This window comes from Pyrgilauda ruficollis, unplaced genomic scaffold (genome assembly GCF_017590135.1).
Source record: "Pyrgilauda ruficollis isolate IOZ18807 unplaced genomic scaffold, ASM1759013v1 scaffold79, whole genome shotgun sequence".
NCBI lineage: Eukaryota > Metazoa > Chordata > Aves > Passeriformes > Passeridae > Pyrgilauda > Pyrgilauda ruficollis.
This window is the reverse complement of record NW_024529821.1, coordinates 5,013,343-5,029,672: the sequence shown is the minus strand read 5'-3', so window position 1 is coordinate 5,029,672 and position 16,330 is coordinate 5,013,343. Positions and strand designations below refer to the sequence as shown.

The 16,330-nt window shown below is 48.2% G+C and overlaps 1 protein-coding gene across 2 annotated transcripts; it reads right to left on the bottom strand.

The window, feature by feature from the left end:
* Positions 1-467: 467 nt before the first annotated feature.
* CLDN18 (claudin 18) lies at positions 468-16,080 on the bottom strand. Of its 2 annotated transcripts, none has more exons than XM_041487043.1 (5): positions 15,861-16,080; positions 3,612-3,776; positions 1,987-2,092; positions 1,484-1,594; positions 468-645 (listed from the first exon to the last, which is right to left on the bottom strand). In XM_041487043.1, the coding sequence occupies exons 1-5, from the start codon at positions 16,078-16,080 to the stop codon at positions 468-470; spliced, it is 780 nt and encodes a 259-aa protein (XP_041342977.1). The 2 variants fall into 2 exon arrangements, with proteins under 2 accessions (XP_041342977.1, XP_041342976.1); XM_041487042.1 differs by lacking the exon at positions 15,861-16,080 and adding an exon at positions 7,679-7,898.
* Between the last annotated feature and the right edge of the window lie 250 nt (positions 16,081-16,330).

Genomic DNA, 16,330 nt, shown 5'->3' with positions numbered 1-16,330 from the left:
TATCAGAGCAGATCAGCGTTAGAGTACAGCCAGCAAAGCAAAGGTGGGACTGGGAAGAGAAGTCACCAGGGAGGAAAATGCCCTGACCACAGGCTTTGGACATAGCCAAGGGGACACAACAGAATTTACTTCAAATACACAGCGATTATCAAAGGGGAATTTTAACTATTTGAGCAATTAAGAAAGGGCACAAGGCACTGCTCCTGGATATCAGTTTATAGAGAAAATAGGAGCAAAATATTCTACTCTGAGAGCACCACAAGGCGTTACTTTGCTTACAGACCTCCTGGTGCTGTTAATACTAACGGGCAGTCGAGTAAAACTGATGTTCACAACAAAGATGCAACCTCAGAGTAGAGAAAACCTGCTAGAAAACACAATCCTATTCACAGACTGCTTGGTTTGCTGCACTTTTTGCTTGTGAAGTTAAAAATCTCTGATAGCACAACTCAAGGCCAGAAGGTCTGCTAGACGTAGTCATATTTCGAAGGGTACGGGCGTCTCCCATCCTCACTTCGAGGAGCTTCTTCATATCCCACACCCTTCCTGGTCTTTGGGTCAGCTTCATACCCCGAGCCAACCTTGTAGGGCCCTGTCCTGTAGGAGATGTTCCGGCCCGAGGCGTTGTAGGACACGGCTTTGTAGCTGGAAGAGACACAAGAGGAACATCAGCCTCTGGAGGGGCTGTGACTGCCCAGCACTGCACCCTGTGCTCATGCTGGGTTTTAGGGAACTTTGTGCTGTGCCATCACTTGGAGGCACTCAGAGAGCTCAGCCCACCATCCGTGGAAAGCTGCAAGTCCCTTTCAGGTTCTTTCATAAACTCACACTTTCTTTCCCTTAAGTAAACCATTTGTGGAGTGATGGACCCACCTGCAATAAGCAGATATGATGGGGTACAAATTCCTGGTGATGTTACTCCGTCCCTGGAAGTGTTCCAGGCCAGGCTGGACAAGGTTTGGATCTACCTGGTCTATGGAAGGTGTCCCTGTATACAGCAGGGGTGGAATGGAAAGGGCTTTGGGTCCCTCCCAAACCAAACTGCTCTGGAATTCTACAACTCCAAGTAAGTCATGGCTCAGCTGATGCAATCTACCCCTGCTAATGATCTGCTGTGCAGCCTGCAATTCATGGGTCTGAATCTACCAGCACAGTGCAAATGTCACATTTTGAGGTCGGTTCTCATGTCGTCTCTGTTCATGTGTGAGTCACAGGGTCAGGGAGGGCAAGTGTTCACTTTGGACCCACAGAGGGCAACTCACTAGTCATGAACTTCAGGTAGTGGTGGCCTTGGCAGTGCTGTATTAATGGCTGGACTCTGATCTTAAAGGTCCTCTCCAGCCTAAAGGACTCTGTGTTTCCATCACCACGAGAGCTATTGTGACGGGGATGTCACACATCCACACATCCTGGGCTGGCTGTGGGACACCTGGGCACCCAGGTTTCCTGCAATACCTTCCCATGCCCACCCAGCCCAGCTTACCGGGATTCTTCTGGGATGAGCCCTTTGCAAGCAAGGCACATCATGATGCCTCCCACGAGAGCCAGGCCCCCTGCCACCCATCCAACAAAGAGGGCTGAGCCAAAGGTGTACCTGCAAAACAGGCGTGGCTGGTTAGGGTGTGACAGGTCCTGTCCACTGCTGCTGAGACACACTGAACACTGGCACAGAATACTCCCCCTGGCCCTACAGTTGTACCCAGAAGTCCCCAGAAGTTACCAGAAGTCCCACCTGCAGTCTGAAACCCAGTGGCCTCCCTATCTCATTCTTGAGCTTCAAGGACACAGACATCCCAGCCCATTTGCTGATCCCCAGCCCAGACTCTATCTTCTAAGAATAATCTTCCAAGCCCTGCAACCATCCAAATATACTTCCAGATATATACTTCCAAAAAATATACTTCCAAATATACTTTGCCAATCCTTCAGCAGCAGCCCTGAGGGAGATTTCCACCATGTAGCACACAGAGCCAGCTGAGCACCCACCTGTTCTGGACGTTCTGCATTCCTTGGTACATGTTGGTGGTGGACATCCAGAAGTTTGTGACCAGCATGTTGGCAAACACGGACACTCCAGTGATGGCACACAGGCCTGAGAGGGGGCAGAAGGACAGACTGAGAGCCACACAGTGCAAGAAGTCACTTGAGGCCTCAGGGAAGCATCTGACACCTCTGGAAAGGTGGGTGAGACACTGCTCTGTGGCCTTCAGCACAAAGGGGGACCCACAATGTGTTACACTTTTCTTCCAGGTTTTCCTTGCATTTACTATCCAAAATCAGGAATACAGTATTGCACAACACACTGCCAATCAGAACAGCAGGAATCTTTCTCCTGGTGTGTTTTGTCACACAAATGAGTTTAACAAACAGGTCATTGTACAAAATACCCAGTAGTTAATTTTAAACATTTGTTTTGTGGTGAAAAACATGGACCAAAAATTCCCTGACAGAATTTTTTTAATGGGAAAACATACTCTCTGTCACTTGAAAGAGGAGATGCCTTTGGTTCATAGCCTGTTTATCATCAGATGTGGAAGACCAGCCCCAGGAGGTGGGAACTTCTTCCATTCATCCAAACAGGGAATGTCGGGGATGGCCATCCCTGACAATCCTGGCAGCAATGTCAACCTTTGGTTTTCCTCAGCAGAGAAATTCACAGAACACTTGAACATGGAATCACAGACTGATTTGGGTTGGAAGGGACCTTAAAAATCAAGGTTAGATAGGAGCTAGGGTGTCCAGAAGAGCTGAAGTCCAGAACTTTTGGCAGAAAACCCTCACATGACAGTTTTTCTTTGTTCTTCCTTCCACAGTGTCCAAGGCCAGGTTGGATGGGGCTTGGAGCCCTGGTCCAGTGGAAGGTGTCCCTGCCCATGGCAGTGGTAGAACTGGATGATTTTTAAGGTCCTTCCAACCCAACCCATTCCATGACTCTTAAATGATAGATGTAAAATACAAAATTAAAGTTGTGTGGCAGAAGGTGGTTTCCTCTTTCCAGCTTATACTTTTTGAAATTGTGTTGAATGTCTCATATCCCAGCAAAAGTGAAGCATTGAAGGATTTTAAACAGGGACGTTCTCCTTCCCTTTATTAGGATATAGATTTCATTTGACTCTTATCTCAAAAATTATGTAGGAAAACATATAAGTGATGTTTTAAGCATTTGCTGTTTTGAGGATCTGGGCATTCCTGCAGCCTTGTAGGGTGGTATTTAAAACCTACAAACCAGGCTACAACAACCCTGGGAATCTTCCTAAAATTATTATGGATAAAGCCTGAAACTGAAAGAAATATTCTGCATAAATGAAGGCTATAATAATATATGGCAACAACATTTATAAAACAAATCAAGAGGTATACTTCCTTTTCCATCTGTGGAATATTTTTTCAGCCTTCCATGTTTTGTCCATGCAAACTTCTGGTTCCCAGAGATTTTTTTGTTCCCTAATCAGAGGTAAAAAACACTTGACCCCAGGAAATCGGAAGTGGGGCAAAGCCAATAACTGGGGGACAAAGAAAATAACTCCAGAAATGCACTAAGACTTGCCCAGTTCTCAATTCCAGGGAAATGGAAAGCCTTCCACATGGAAGACATGACAGTTCCCACTTACCAGCAATGATGAACATGATGCCGGAGGTCAGGGTCATGTTGGCTTTGGCAGTGTCCTCCATGCTCCCAATCCGGATGCATTTCAGAGCAAAAATGCACACAAAGAGGCCGAGGAGTCCCAGGACAATCCCCACAATCATGAGGGCCCTCACAGCCTGGAACATCGCTGCAAAACAAACAGCAGGAGCCTCGCTGAGTGGCTGAAATGGGATTTGTCAGAGTCTGGGGGATTGTCAAAGATTGCCTCTGTCTGAAAATAGAAATATTAGAGAATAAAACCTTGGAAAATGGGCACTGGATCTACTCCATATTATCTGGGGAACCTCTGGAAGTATTTATGTTTGACTTAGCTTCCCAAGGAGTTTGATAGTTTAGGCAGAATTTTTTTTAGAAATGTTCAATAGCAGCAGTCATGAGATTCATGGAGAAGAGTTAGTGAGGAGCTGGGATAAGCATGGATTGTTCCATAACCACAGTGGCTGAGAGAGGACTCCTCTTTCCTCCCCAGTCATCAATGGAAGTAGACAGCTCCACCCACCTATCCAGGATATTTCCAGCTACTGCATGACTCAAAATGCAGTTCTGTATATTCCTGCTTCCCAGTGAAGCACATGGAAAAGAAGAAAATCACCTTGACACAACATTACACAGGCAGAAAGAGAGGGCATCAAAGCTCTGGCAGCCATCTCCCTTACCATATCCTTCCCAGGGTTGTTTGGAACATCAGTCCTGGATAAAAATCTGTCCATGTTCATGAATAAAACATCCAAATACCCCCATCCTGAACTTGTGCAGCAGCATGCCATGAGCTGGGAATGCTGGTGGGTCATGCCTATGGGAGTTGAGGCCTGAAGGAGGCAAAAACCCTTCAGATTCCTCTTGGGTGGAATAGAAAAGTAAAAGGAGAAGCAAAGGGAAACTTGCACCTTTAAAACTGTAGAAGTAGTGGGGGAAAGAGTACTTGAATACCAAGGTGATTCTCTAATAAGGTGGCACATATCCCATCTTTTTCCAGACACTTCTCCCCACTTGTGCACAAGTCCCTGGCAGAGACAGGAAGGCGGCAGAGCCCTGGAAGGGTTGCTGGGGAATATTTCAAGGGCTGTTGGGATTTGGTTGGGACGCTTTGCAGCCTCTCCTTACCCTGCCGCATGCTCCCACAGCCCCTGGGTCTGGTTTTGGTGCTCCACAAGCATGATTGCCCCTCTTCAGGGAAGAGAAAGTGGTCTCATGATGAGTGAAATAGGTGGAAAACACATTCCACAGCCCCAGGGACTTCTCTGCCCTGTCTGTCACCCCTTTGCTGGGTGACCGCAGTGCCCAAGAGTACAGGGGAGCACAGAGCCCTTGCACAGGTTGGGAGAAGGGTTTATAAACCCTTCCCAGGAGGTTGCTGGGTGCCTGGGTGGCTCTCCTGGCCTGTGGGGTGTCAGGAAGTGGAGCAGAACCGCGCTGGCCCCGCGGCACACACGGAAGCGGGCGGGCTGCCATTCCACAGGCCGGGAATACACCACCTCCTCCCATCCAGCAGTCCCACTGCCTCAGCTCTTATGACTCAATTTGCCCTTATCAGCTGATAACGAGTGCTAACGAGCCAGGGATTTTCAATCTCCCATTCATCAGCCCCCAGGTAGGAGCTCATTAGTTATGATCCATCAGGGAATGGCGGATACACCTTATCAGCCCTCAGAGGTTGTTCCGCAGCACCTGATGGGAAGCAGAAAGAGAAGGAAATTTCAATCTTCGTTTTTCTTTGCAACCACCAAAGTTTCTTTGCAAATGCTTTTGTTTCAGGGCAGGCAGGAGAGGCTGATAATCCAAGACATCATGATGGAAGCTTCGTGTTCCCAAGACAGTGCTTCATTCCTGGGTGTGTCCTGCAGGTTCCTGGGTGTCATCACTGGGCTGTTTTCAACCCTTCAAGAAGTGACCCCAAACAAAGATCCCACAGAGAGTTTGTTGGTTCTCAGGAGAGGTGTCCCCAGCGCCTTGGGTGCCCATGGAAGGACACAACAAGCAGGGCCAAGCTAAGCAGCCAAGGATGCTCCACTTTTGCTGAAGCACTGTCGTAAATCTCCATTGAAAGGAGCAGATGGAAAGGGGAGGGAGAGGAGCACAGCAGGATGTGACAGAAAAAATGCCAGATAACCATCACCAGCCATTCCTGCCTCTATGAGATTGACCATCTCCACTAAGAGATGGAAAGGAGAAAGTTGTTTCGGCTGTGTCATGAAGACCTCTCCACTTGGCTCATGGGACTTGAGTGGGAGCTGTTTGGAAAGGCAGCACTGCAGTTTCAAGGGAATTTTGGCATCCATTGAAAGTCCTTTGAAAAGAGCTACTTTTCCAAAGGTGAATGACCTCTGCTTGGAGGAAGGAGTGGAAGGGCTTAGACAAACAAAGTGGGAGACTAAGGAAAAGTGATATCAGGAGCAGTAGGAAGCATACAGCCCTGGAGTTACAAAACCTGCCTTTCGCACACACCTTTTGCATGAGGGAGGATAACCTGGCTTCCACACATGGGCTGGTGTTCCATAACAAGGGAATAGCAAAAGCACCAACAGAAATAGCTTCTCCACCAAAATAAATGCCAGTGATGTGAAACCACAGCCTGCATCGCTGTTTCCCAGAAGTAAGGGAAACTGGATAGTTGTCTTCCTCCCCGGTGTGAATGGCAAGAGGTGAGCGAGGTAAAACAGCTTTAAGTCATTTAAATGACCATCACATGCACTTTTGTTGCTGGTACATAATAAAAAAGTAGAGTCTGACTTTATGACCAGTAATGAGTGATGGGATATAGAAATTTTAGGAAAATTAACCACATCCAGCAGGTGGTTTAAGTTAAGCAAATTCCAGCAGGGGCATTTTTTCTATATGTTTGAAGGAATAAATCAATTAAATGGATTCATAAAGATAACTCTGACAGGATATCCCTAAAACCAGAAATTATCTGTGAGTTTTTTGCACATTTCTTCATTGTCATATTACTTAAGAATAACTGAAAAGTAAAATCTTTACTGGGATAAATTGACATCAAAATGATGGTCCCCGTTTCCTTATGGCTCATTTAAAACACAATCACCTGCCCAAAGCATTATGGAGAGATACATTGGTCAACATTTTGTAGAGATAGTTGGATAAATCTAATTTTTAGTCTTAAAAAAAATATTCCCATGGGAGCGGTGACTCTAAATATCAGGTTTGCTCTTGCAAATGGGAAACAATTCACCTGGCTGGGCACACAGAGATATATTTATTCCATGGCACCCCTCAGAGAGTCACAGGTCCTCAGCAGAAGTTGAGGGTATCCCTGAGGATACAGGGCTGGAAACCACATCACACTTGGATCAACAGTTGCAAAAGGCCCGTGCACAGCAGTGCTTGCTTGGACCTTTTTGTGATCATGCACCAGGAGTGAGGAACGCTCCCAGGGCCAAATTTACTGCTGGGCTGGGAGCACTGGAATACCCTCACATGCAGTGGGGTGGGAAAAACAGCTCTTTTTGGAACATGAGCAAGAAAGCAGGACAGCAATACGCCTCTGCACTCTACTTCTGCAGGCACTAACACTGCCCAGGTGATGGGCAGTAGCTGAACACACCTTTTCCCTTCATGCCCTTCCTACCTACACGTCTCATGGGCAGATTTCTCCCATTCCAGTTCTATCTTTGGAAAAACAGTACATTTCAATTATTTCTATTATTCTATAACACTACAGAATTGCATAGAGCCCTCTTCCTTGTATATCCATTCCCAGGGACAATACCTGGTGGTTAAACATCCTCGTTCCCCTCACCTCAGTGGAGTTGCACTGATTTATGCCAGCAGTGGTGCTGAACCTGTGATGCTCACCCAGACATGCCCCACACGTACTCCAGGTTGTAACCCCCACCAATAACTCCCCCCACAAAAATCATTTTAGCAACAAATATGCTCCTATTTTTATGCTCATAACATAACACTGGAAATGTTATTCCTCACAAAGTGCTTTAAGATACCTGCTCCTTCTTTCAGATGCAGAGCTCCAGGAGAGCCCCTGGGGGACACCTGGAGTGTTTTTGCCCCTACCTGGCAGCCCGAGGATAGTGAAATACGGCCGACACTCCGTGAAGCCGGAGCTCTGCCGCACGCAGCTCCTCCACAGCCCCTGGTACTGGAACACGGCCGTGACCGGGTTGTCATACAGGTCCTGTGTGCTCCACGTGTCCATGGCCGTGGCTATGATGCTCCCCCCAACGCCCAGCAAGGAGACAAGGAACCCCATCACCTGGCAGATGGTGGTGGACATGGTGCGTCCCCAGAGAGCGGAGGCGGCACAGCCCCGAGGGAGCTGCAGTCCTAATGGGGCACCAGAGTCCTCTTGCCTGAGCCACCAGCAGTGCAGCTGCTCTTATCAGATGCTTTCCACTGAGCGCTGTTTGCTCAAAGTGTTTTTGCAAGATAGTCCAGTTTCACTCTCGCTGCCGGCGGGGTTTGTGCCGGCAGGGCTTGGAGATAGGAGCTTTTGTCCTTTAGAAGTGCTTGTCCTTCCACGTTTAAGCAGCCACACTCTATGGAGTGTTGGGTAACCCACTTGGGGCTTGGCCGGCCCCCTGAAACCCTTTGCTGCCCATTGGGCCTCTCCTGCCTGCTCGGCAGGGGCAAGGACCATGTCCCATGGGGAATTCAGCACCTGGCCCAGGCCACCACCTCCCCATCCCTCTGTTGATGAGACCAGACAATCTGTCCCCCATGGAGGTGTCCTCACAAGAGGCACAACTAGAGACAGGGCTCTGTCAGAGGATGTGGAGCCACCAGCCCAGCCCAGGGATGTGGCTGCTCCTTGCAGTGCCCTCAGGCATCACTGAACTTCCACTGGATGCTGACCGTGGCACAGCCACAGCACAAAGACAAGAGCCCCAAAGTGATCCAGCAAAGCTCCTCCAGCCCTGTTCTCCACCCACCCACATCCCCACTGCCATCACGAGGACACACTGAAACCCTTGTGGGAGGGAGGAGAGCACAGGGAGCACTGGGAAATGACCTTTCTGAGGGGGTGCTTCTCTGTGTTGACTGGAGGGATGGTCCTGGGAAAGGGATGGGGGATGTAGAAAGTGGAAAAATCATTATCACAGTGGAGAGGTGGGCTGGGCTCATGGGAGCAACATAAATCCACTGTGCCACTCTGCCAGTGGAGTCAGTGAGGTACAAGGACCTTCCAGGTCTTACACCCATCCATTCTCATCCCGTATCTCCCTCCAACTGATTTACTTCTGTCCTGACCTAGAAGCAAATTCCTACTTTAAGCTGTCCATACCACAGGCACCATCCACAACAGCACCTGGATGTGAAGCCATGTGAAAGCCACTAGGAAGAGAGGAAAGGCTTATTTGTGTCCATGAGGAGCTACAGTAGGGTTATTACACCCTGGATATTGCTCAGGCCTTTTGGAGAACAACCATCCAGGACATCCCTTGGCTTGTGGGGCTCTGCTGGGGAAGCCAGAGCACAATTCCATGTCTAGTGGCAATCACAGCCCTCTCAGGTCAGGCACAAGATGTCTTTGCTTCTATCGGTTTTATTCAAATGTCATCATTTTCACTCACTTTGGCAAGTTTATATACAGGAAGGGTCAGTTTTGACCTACCTAAAGTAGCCAGCAAAAATAATAAAGTGAAAGAAAACCATGGAAGGGAACTCTCAAGAACCAGAGATGGTAAAGAGCTGCTCATCCTCTGTGAAGGATAAGGAATGATGAGGGAACTCCTCATTTTGGATAATGATTTGTGATAGATCAGTGCTGGAGAATACTTAGAAGCTGAGACAACTAGGGATGAGAAGGACCTAGAAGACAGAAGGACAAAAAGTGCTAAAATGTGGTCAGTTCTCCATCCCATCCCTTGTGGTCCCACAGCCAGAACTGTGTCCCAGTCTAGAAAATCTAGAACTTCAGGGTTTCATTGAAGCCCTGATGTTCCTCAGCAGCTCTCCAGGATGACTCCTGTCCTTTCCATGCCACAGGACTTGCCTTCTCGTTTCTGGCCATCTAGTGGTGAGAGCCCACATCCCTTTTTCTGGGCTGAACCTGGTCAGAACAAGTCAGAGGGAGTGATATTCCTGTGAGACATAACCCCAAGTATGTGCAAAAGTGCACAGAGAAGTGAACCCATAGACTGGTCATAGCTAAAAATAACCCCTGGGGAGGAAAAGGGAAGGGAAGGAAAGGGGGAGAATTAAATGGGTGAACATATTTTTTTCAGCTTTTTTTTTCCCCCAAACACCTCTGCCACCTTTTAAATTATTGTTTTTTTCTGCTCAGTTGGACATCTGGGTGGTTGCAGGAATATCAATGGTGGTGGCCCTTCCATCCCTATATTCACATTTGCTTTTGGTAGCAACCACACACCACTCCTTCCTCCAACCTGGCTGCTGGTTCTGGCCACATGCAGCAGGAGCTGCTCTTCAAACCAACAGGGAGCTTTTCTTCTCCTTGTCCAGTGTTTCACATCCCAAGCTCTGCTGATCCCCCCAACGCCTCTTGGAAAGAGGGCATCCAGGGATGGCCCATGTCCAGTTCATGACCTCAGTAACCTTTCCCTGGGAATGGAATTTTCACCTGTGGATGGAGATGCTGTTTCTCATCATGGCTCTTACTCAGGGACATCAAAACCCCAGAGCAATGGTGGAGCAGTCAAAAAACATCATCAAAATATCCAGCTGTGCAGGAAAGTCCAGGAGAACCAGCCTAGCTTTGGTTTGCAGGGCCAGATGGAACGATGTCTCTAAAGAAGAGAAACCAACGCAAGGTTGGACATTCCCCACTCATGTGCTGTCTCCAAAAATGGAGCCAAGGAAGGAATTTTGCTGCTGATGGTCATGCTGCAGTCCTCAGTTACAAGTTAAACACCCAGCTATCCTCAGCACTCCACATGTTATCAGATTTGAAGAATTATTGTGGTTTGGGGGGTTTCTGTTTTCTCATCCCTAAAAGTATTGGCTGAAGTGTCCTCCAGCCATCCCATTGCCGTGTCCCCTGCTCTGACTAGAACATACTTGAAAGAGTGGAAATTCAAAACTCCCACACCTTCCTCAGTGGATGCTTGAAGCAGAGTTCTGGAGACAAAATCCAAATTTGTTTCCTTCCCAGCCCTTCCCCAGCACATTTCCTTTGCCTTTCTCAAATATTCCGATTTTAAACTTACTTTTAATGGTTGTTTCTGAGCTGCCCATGATAGGGAAAAATACATTCAAACCATTTTCCCAGATAACAGAAGATCCCCTGGGAGTTGCATCTGAGCTGTTGGCTCAGAGCACAACCCAGGAAGGGGCTGGGTGAGAAGAAGGCTGTGGAGCAAGTCTACGCATCTACACCACAACCTGATGCTCATCTGCAGCCACCCCATGGAGATGATCACAGCCAGGATTGGTTGAAGGATGGGAATCTCTCTCCAAGCAATCTGTGGATTGTCTCCAGCAGCTGAATGCTTGACCAGAGGGTTCCCCAATCCACATGGAAATGCTGAGCTGTGTCCGAGGAAAAGGAATGGCGAGGCTGCAGCTCACCAAGGAGCAGAGAACAGGGCTCCCACTGAGCATTGGGACAACTCTGGTGGTTTACCCAAATGAGGAAAAGAAGGGGGCTTTGTGGCCACTCCCTTGTGCCCCTTTATTCCAGCTCATAGTTGCTTTATCTCTCCAGGCGTTGACTCTGTGTTATCTCAAAACCGGTCCCTGGGCCCAGGCAGCTCCTGAATGTTATCGCCACCTCTCCCACAGAAATCACCTCCAGCTCATGTTTGCTCTCAAATTTGCAAACACAGCTCACACCCTGCCAGCTGCTCACACCTGTCCAGCCTGCTCAGGCCCAGACTAAGCAAACCCACCCTTCTCTTCCTGCCCCTCCATTGTCAGGACCACCTCAGGGTTCGTGAATGTGGTCCACAATAAGAAGGGCTGACTGGCATTTCTGGAATTCACTTAGGGTGAATAAGTGGGTCATGGAAGGAACCACATCCCAGCTCAGATCCGCACCACTGGGGGTGGTCCAGAGGGTGCTCTGAGGTCCCTCAGCAGAGCTGGGGTGCATGAGGCTGAACTTGCCTACACATGTATGAGCTGTAGCCCAGCCCCACATCTCCACAGTCTTGCTCCTTCCTCTTCTGGCCCTCATCCCAAATCCCTTAGGATTTTTTTACCTAGTCTCTCATCCTTTCATGGTGTAAAGGCACGAAACAATAAATATGACACACGTACCCAGCTCCCTGCCACCTCCTCCCACCCTGAATGTCACTGGGGTTCCTGAGACCTCTCTAAAGGTCTCCCATTGGCCCTTCCCCCATCCCTACCCCTCCCTCAGCTCCAGCTGTGAGTGCAAACCCATCAGAGCCTCACACATGTCCTGGTAGGATATATCAAGTCTCCAGCCTACCTGGACCACCTAAACCCTTCTGCACCCAAAAGTTGATCTCAAAAGACTTTAAGCAGGTTATAGCAGTTGCCTGCAGATGTTTCAAAATTCAGAGCTGATCTGGCTGGTTGAAAGGATTTCAAGCAGCAAACAGACCTTGAAAGAGAGTTTGCCCTGGCCATCACTGCTGGAGGATCATGACATGGCAATTAGCACTTCCCATCCTTACAAACTTTGGGCATGGAACAGTTCCAGGGAGCATAGATGCTGTTGCTTTGGCCAGCAGCTGTCTCCAAAATCAGGTTATTTGCTATGGTTAAGTCACAAAATGGTTGTGGGTTTATGAAATGAAGAAAGCTTTGTCAGAGCATCGATGTACAAAGGAAAAATCCAGAGAAGCCAATGTTGATGCTTCCTAGGCACGAATTATCCTGGGGAAAATCTGTGCACTGATGCTACCCTGCACCAGCCAAACTGAAATTTCTGGAAGGTCTGGGCAGTCGTGGTTGCATTCCCATGGTCTCTTTTCCCACTGAGCACTCTCAGAACATGGGCATTTTATCAGTTGGAGAAGTTGAACAAGCTGCTCTCAGACTGTCAAATTTTGCCATTGGAAAAGCAAGAATATTCTCCTATTTCAAGCCAACAGCTCTTTGGTCCACAGCAGAGAGATATCTCGGCCCTTCTGAAGGGGTAAAAAGAGCTTTGGACCATAGGAAGAAATGTCTTTGGAAAAATTGCTGGAGAAGGCTCCCTGAAGAGGTGTGGAAAAAACACACTGACACAGAAACCAGGGAAATCATTGCCTGTGCAATTGTAGTTTAGCAAAGTTGGGAGAAACTGCAAAATTCTGTTCTGAGCAGAAATCACCTCATGATCTCCACACAAGGTGAAACCCCCAGCCTTGCCCAGCTCAGCTTTTGCTATTTATCCCTTATTTGTATGCTCAGTTTCCAACTATGTCCTCCAGACCATCTCACGCCAAAGCAAGAAGGAAAAAATAACAGAAGAAAACAAAATCAGAACAAATGCGTCCAGTCCTCCAGTGCCACATTTCACCAGAGAGCAACCGTTTATAGCTGAGCAGCCAGAGCCATAAACTGCCTGGGTAATTTCTCCTTTCTATCTATTATCTTGATTTTTCCTCAATCTATTTGAAATTAAAATTCCCAACTAAATTGAAGATAGATGATGGGCAAGACAAGCTTAATCTTTGCTGTGGGAGCGAGGGATTGAGGTAAAAAAAACCTTGGAACCCAAAACTTCCTCGATGTGCTCAGGTCACCTCGCTGCTTTGCCAGAGTCCTATTATTTTTATTCACTCTGGCACTATTGTTCCCAATATAAATTGCCATTGTCAGGATAATAAATAGGGGTTGATAATGGAAATGCTGACAAACCATTAACTCTGGGGTAGTTTGTGAGGGGGGTTTCATGGGGATCAAGGTGCCGCACACCTAAAATAAACGTGGGATAATGCACTTAAATAGTATCTGAACAAATTAATAATAGGATTTTTAACACAATTTTCCCCCTCCTCTGATTGGGGTGCCACCTTTGCTGGTGGTGGGTGGGAAGAAATGCCCACAGGAGCAGCTGGATTCAGGAGACAGAGCCAATCCATAAAGCACAGCAGGACGTGAGGCTTTGCTCCAGCTTCTCCAGAGACTAGAAGTGTCAGACAATCCATAACAGGACAAAAAACGGGAGCAGGGAGGGGGCTGTCTACAGAAGAACAAGCCCAGTTCATTAAAAAGAAAGGGAAAAATTCCACCTCATTTTGTAGGGCAGTGCTGATAGCACTGGTCACGAAAAGGATCATTTGGGACAAAGCACATAAATATTCATATTCCCTCACACAGAGCCCATACCATCTCCCTGACACCACTGAGGGTGAGTACAGCAACTTTGGGGGGCTCAGGCATCCACCACCTTTATTTTTTGTGGCTGTGCTTTATTCCTTGGGCTTTTTCATATCCTTTTTTGTAGGTGACAGCAGTAAACCTGGCAAACACAAGTGGGAATTCCACACTAAGATGAGGGCTTCATCAGAAAACCCCAATATTTAGGGTAGGATGCTCATATCCACAGAGGTCGTGAGATGGAGCTGAGGAATCATGGAAACACAGGACCCCAGGATGGTTTGGGTTGGAAGGGACTTTAGGGATCATCTTGTTTCACCCCCTTCTCTGGGCAGGGCCATGGGCACACCGATCTCCAGCAGCCCTTCTAAATGCAGGAAAATCCTGCTCATGACAAAAATCCATGCCCTCAGCATTCCCATTTTAGAACATTAATACCCACCCAACAGACACCAGTCTGGAGGTTTTGGAATTGCAAAGAAACCATCCCTGGTTTTCTGCTTTTTTGCTGTAGGGCTGAGGTCAGGTGTGAAAGAACAAAACCCCCCCAAATCTCAAGTATTCTGATTTCTTCAAAGATTAGAGTAGTTCCCAAGGCTGAACACTTGAAAAGGTTAATTGCTTCTTTTGTGAAGTTGCAGTTTTTGTCATTTTAAGCTTTTTGAGCAAAACAACTGAGGAAGAACTGGAAGAACTGGAAGAACTGCAGTGTCTTGTGGGAGCATCTGTGCGGGGAGGGTTTGGTTTTCACACCTCAATTTACTTCTCGCATGGTAAATTTAATCACTTTCTAAAATCATTAAGATTGGAAAAGACCTCTAAGATCAAGTCCAGCCATTAACCCAGTGAGTTTTACCTGTCCTGCCCTTTGCTCCCTGAGTTTTCCCTTGGTGAAGCTGGGAAAACTCAGGGAGCTTTGCTGACTGGGAGAGCAGTGTGGGAATGCCAGCCCTGCACAAACACCCTTCTTTGGATGTCATCCTTTCGCTGGACACCCAGCCAGGATCAGGATCATGTCCTTCTAGGAAAACACATCTCTGTACCTGAAAGTCCAAGCAGGCACATTCCAAGCCACAGCTCCATCAAGAGGGTGATGGTCAGGGACATCCCCGGTGTGGGGAAGCTGCAGCACAGCCAATGCCAGAGAGCAGTTGGGAATGAGGACCCAGAGAGGAGCAACAAAAAAACACAGCTCAGGGGATGAAACACCTCTCCAGCTGGTGTCTGAGGCCACAGCCACACTGGGTTATACTGGTTTGATTTGTGCCTTCTCTTGAGAGAAGCAATTTTTGTGCACAATGCCCCTTTTGTGTGTTTTGGAAATGCCATTTTGCAGAAGTTCTGCAGTGATTTCCTGATATAATTGGCTTCTCTCCTCCATTCTGGCTGTATCAAAGCACAGAGGCCAGATGGGTATATGAGTCTAAGTGCCTTTTTTCTCACTGTATTAAGGCAAGAAGAAACCCCAGATAATCCTGTTGTAACCTAATTGTTTGCACCCCGAGATACTCTGGGCACAACTGGGACAGGAATTATTCCTGTGGCAGAAAAAACTGGAACCAAAGGAGAATTAGGGAGAAATCCAGCCTGGTGGTGTTAGCCCAAATAGAAATACAGTGAGCTGAACTGTGACATATCCTCTTAGGAAAGGATCTTCTCCAGTGACAAGACTATTAGAGGCTTCTGGTGGGAAGCCACACACAGCCACACAGCTGGGGCAGGAATCTGAGCCAGAGCCACCTGCGGCACAGGGGATGAATTTCCCCATGGAGCAGCCTGGACAACACTTCAGGATGCATAATTAGCTGTAACGAGTTTTGTTGAACCTCACCTTGGCCATGGGAGGGACTTTGCCTTGAGGTATCTCCAAGGACCTGTTTTCCAAACAGGGTGAGTACCTGAGGTCCTTTTTGGCTGAAATTTGACTGAAAATCCCCCACTGCTCATGCAGAGATTGCGTCCCACACCCTCCCACCTCTTCCCTGGCGCCATCAGGCCCTACCTGGCAGCCCCAGGATGGTGAAGTAGCCGCGGCACTCGGTGAAGCCGGAACTCTCCCGGACACAGGTGCGCCAGAGGCCCTGGTAGTTGAAGACAGCCGTCACCGGGTTGTTGTACAGGTCCTGGGTGCTCCACTGGTCCATGCACGTGGAGGCGATGATGCCCCCGATGCCCAGGGCGGACACCACGAAGCCCATGGACTGGCAGATTGTCACCGACATGGTGCCAGGCACACGGGAGCCACGTCCTGAGCGCGCACAAGCCTCCACAAGCTGGGTCTGGGGCAGGCAGCCAGGGCGCCAGGGACTTTTAGCTGGAGGCACTGCCTACGTCACGCCAGCAGCCAAGAGAGTGCTGGGTGCACCACGCAAACCTCCCCTTGCCTTTATCTGTTTCGGTGAGATAATTTCCTCGCTCGGTACCAAGAGCCATTTGTTCGAGCTCGCTCTCTGTTTACCTTCTCCCTCCAGG